Genomic DNA, 3,938 nt, shown 5'->3' on the forward strand with positions numbered 1-3,938 from the left:
TGTCTGACCACCATTACTCCTGGGTCCTATCATAATATTCCATACATACTTAAAACCAAGCAAAGGGTGGAGTTCCATCTTCAAAACTTTCTTAATTTATTTCTTCTCACTTGTGTTGTCTCCAAGGTTACATTTTTTTATTAAAATACTGAGTTTACTTCACGTGTATATTTTTTGTCTCCCAACCATTTCCATGTCTGACCACCACTACTACTGTGTCCTATTATAACATTCCATACATACTTAAAACCAAGCAAAGGGTGGAGTTCCATCTTTAAAAACTAAACAGCCATTTTGGACAACACATTCTTGGCAATAGAACCTGGATAGCATTTATCAAACACGATAGGGAAAGTTCTCACTCTGCATTATAAAAAGGACAGCCAGATATCAACTGTTACAAATAAGATGGAAAATTTTAACAAACTGTTTAAACTATTTTCTTAAAGTGACTTCCTCCACTGCCAGAGATCTTGAATAACCTCCTGATCAGTCATCCAGAAGCAATTCTTAATATAATTGATGAACTTGGCTTCCACTTTGGGAAGAGAATCACCTTTTTCTATATTTGCTTGCATTTTTGCTTTAATGTCTTCTACAGAACTAGGTCCTTTTGGTGTTTTAATGTTTTTTTCCTGTTTTTTGAATGATTCTTGACCTTTCGATCTTGGGGTTGATGGTTTTGAGTCTTTTCCGTTCTGGTTTGATTTTTGAGCGTTTTTGCCAGGAGTATCTCGTATAGATTTCTTCACTGGAGGTTTTTCTTCTGTTTCCTCATCTTCAAAATCATCATCATCATCTTCCTCAGCAGCAAGTTTTACTTTTTTCTGTGGAACCTTGCTTCCACCTCCAGGGGCAGATCGCTTTCCAGATATAATTAAGAGTTTCACGTCCTCTTTGTCTTCTTCTTCTGACTCTGCATCTTCCTCCACAGCTACTAAGTGCTGTCCACTACTATGCACAGGCCCTGAACCACACCTCAACCTTAAGACCACAGGTGGTGTTATTTCAAAGCCCCCAAGGAAAACCGTTGGCTGTGCAGACGTTTTCGGTGTTGCCAGTGTTACTTTCATTGGACTGCCTTCATAATTCATTGCCTCTGCTTCAACAGTGTGCAATTCATCCTTCGCACCAGCCCCTAAACTGACCGTTCTTAAAGATAATTGGTGTTCGTTTTCATCGTTATCCACTTTAAAGTGATCATCTTTGTCGGCCTTTAGTTCACAACCGAAAAGATAGTTCTGGGGCCTCAGGGGGCTCATGTCCATGTCAAATCTTCCATGAGGTGGTGGCACACACTTGGGTGGGCGAGAAGGTGGATGGAGATAAACGACTACGGCTCCCGAAAACAGCCGCGCAGGACAGAATCACTCCAGGGACCCCAACAGGGTTTTGATGCCACAACCCATCCCCAGCCTCAGTCAGCCCCAAATTATGGGCAGGTGCATGCCCAGTGTACTCAGGGAGGTCTCCAGATGCAAACTCAGAACCTTTTCATGTGAGGGTGCCTCACAGAACATCACGTTGTACTGCAGTGCCACTGTGCAGCCCCATGGATGTTATTTTTTTAAGAATTATTTTATTTAACTTTATTTATTTACTTATTTAAATTTGACCAAGAGAGGGACAGAGCGTGAGAGAGAGAAAGAGAGGGAAAGTGAGAAAGCAAGCCGCCAGGTCAGGGACTTGAACCGTGGCCCGTCATGTGGGAGTCCATCACCCTTAACCACCACGCCACCTGCTGGCCCACTATGGATGTTATTTTTAAGAAGAAATGACTGGGGCAAATTGGAGACCCTTCATACCACTGCCAAGTGACTTTCCAAATGGGTTGTGCAACATGCATTCTATTTTTAGCCCATTTATAGAGTGCGTTATCGTTTCATAATTTCTGCGGGTCTTCTCACAATTTTTAATTCATGTTGGTAGACTCAAAGGACCACAGTCAGTCAGAGGTTTCGTTGTTTCCACACAGAGGAGAGAGGAGTGTTCGTACACCTGAAGTTCCTCCATCTGTTTGGACCCTTGCACCCCCACGAGGCAGTGTGAAGGGTGAAGCAGCTTGTAAGATGACAACAAAATGCCTCTAATTTCCCAACAATCCAATACAAAATATTTTGTTCTGGGGGCTGGCAGGCGGTGTGGTGGTTAAAGTGCTGGACTCCCACGTGGCTGACCATGGCTCAAGTTCCAGACCTGGTGGTTTGCTTTCTCACTTTCTCTCTTTCTCTGTCTCTCTCTGGTCAATTTTTCAAAAACAAATAAATATTTCTTTTTAAAAAAATAATAAAATCAAGTATTTTGTTCTGTAGTCAAAATATGAGTGGACTTCAAAAAGTTCATGCAAGGGACTAGCAGATGGCGTGATGGTTAGGTTGCTGGACTCCCACATAGTTGACCATGGTTCGAGTCCTGGATCTGGTGACTTAAAACTCACGGGGCCAATAGGTGGCATGGTGGTTAAGGGTGCTGGACTCCCACATGGCCGACCACCATTTGAGTTTCAGACTTGATGGCTTGCTTTCTCACTTTCCCTCTGTCTCTCTCTTTCATTCTATCCCTCTCTGGTCAAATTAAAATAAATAAAAATAAATAAGTAAATGAAGTTAAATAAATAATTCTTAAAAAAAAAAATAAAAGTTCATGGAAATACCAGCCACAGTGGTGCTGTGATAACACCACATTTTGTGATGCTGAAGCCATATGGGGAGGTCCCAGAATCGTGTCCTGGAATCTCTCTGTTCACGCCAGATACATATGTGTGTATGATCCTGGCTGGGTGAGGCTGGAAGTGGATGGTGGTGTGGGGACCCTGTTGGGAGTACTTATCTCTCTCCCTTTCTCTCTCCCTCCCCACGCCTCTGTCTCATGGAAGAAATAGATAAATAAACATTTTAAAATAACAATGGAAACTCATCCAAAAAAGTCATTAGAAAAATGGAATTCAAATATGAATTTATCTTGGTGCAAACATTTTTTTAAATCCATCCTTAGTCCACTACTGCATTGCTAACAGAAATAACCAAAATTGGGTGATTTCTATAAAGAAACAGAGATTTATTCAACTCATAGTTTGGGAGTCCAGGGGCCAGGGACCAAATTCTGATGAAGTGACAACAGAGCAGAGGATCTTGAGCTGAGAAGCTGTCCATAGCTTCTGCCTGTTCTGGTTTCCTTCTGCTCTTAGAAAATCAGCAGAAGTCAATCAAAGGTCAGTACCCTAATGACCTCATCACACCCAAGGCCCCACCCTGGGACGCCATAAAGGGATCATGTTTTCACTCAACACCTTTACAATACAGCCAAGCCTCAACACATGAATTTCTGGGGAACACCGAAACCATAGCATCCATCCATAGTTTCTTCATTGTACATATTTTCTGTTAACTTCTTGAAGACCCCTCTTATATCCCCAGTTTGTGGCTAAATAAAGAAAAGAATCAACAAGAAAAAGCACTCCCATTAGATTCATCTTTACACTCTCTTAGAAGGAGCATCAATCAGTAGAAAGCAAACTGGGTACAGAACTTCTCTGTGGGGACCCAAACAAAAATGTGCAAGGTCTGAGTTAGCGCACCTGGAGGGCACCCAGCATCCTGGTAATGAGCATCACAGTGCACCAGAGCCCAGACACCGGGCCCACCTTCTCCTAGCTGTGTGACTTCAGACCAGTTAATGCACCTCTCTGAGTCTCCTTTTCCTCCTCATGTACTCATGAGGCATACTATTACCCATAGTAGACATCTGTTGCCCTCAGGTCACTCAGCATCCGTTCCTCCCTTCTTTTCCTAGCAGCATGCAATTTCCTTTGGCCATTTCCCTCTCCACGTTTACATGCAGTCCATGTACATCAAGGTATCTTGCCCTCCCTTAACCAATTGAGCAGCCTTTGAACCAAAGCAAGGCCAAGTGAACTCTATTTTTTTTTTTTTTGGAGA

General features: G+C 42.6%; 1 protein-coding gene across 1 annotated transcript; it reads right to left on the minus strand.

The window, feature by feature from the left end:
• Positions 1 to 443: 443 nt before the first annotated feature.
• LOC102475883 (nucleophosmin-like) lies at positions 444 to 1,265 on the minus strand. The gene is made up of 2 exons (XM_027771681.1): positions 1,229 to 1,265; positions 444 to 1,189 (listed from the first exon to the last, which is right to left on the minus strand). Exons 1-2 carry the CDS (start codon positions 1,260 to 1,262, stop codon positions 444 to 446), a joined length of 780 nt encoding a protein of 259 aa, XP_027627482.1. The 5' UTR covers positions 1,263 to 1,265.
• Positions 1,266 to 3,938: the final 2,673 nt, after the last annotated feature.

Source organism: Tupaia chinensis, unplaced genomic scaffold (genome assembly GCF_000334495.1).
Source record: "Tupaia chinensis unplaced genomic scaffold, TupChi_1.0 Scaffold000231_1, whole genome shotgun sequence".
Taxonomy (NCBI): domain Eukaryota; kingdom Metazoa; phylum Chordata; class Mammalia; order Scandentia; family Tupaiidae; genus Tupaia; species Tupaia belangeri.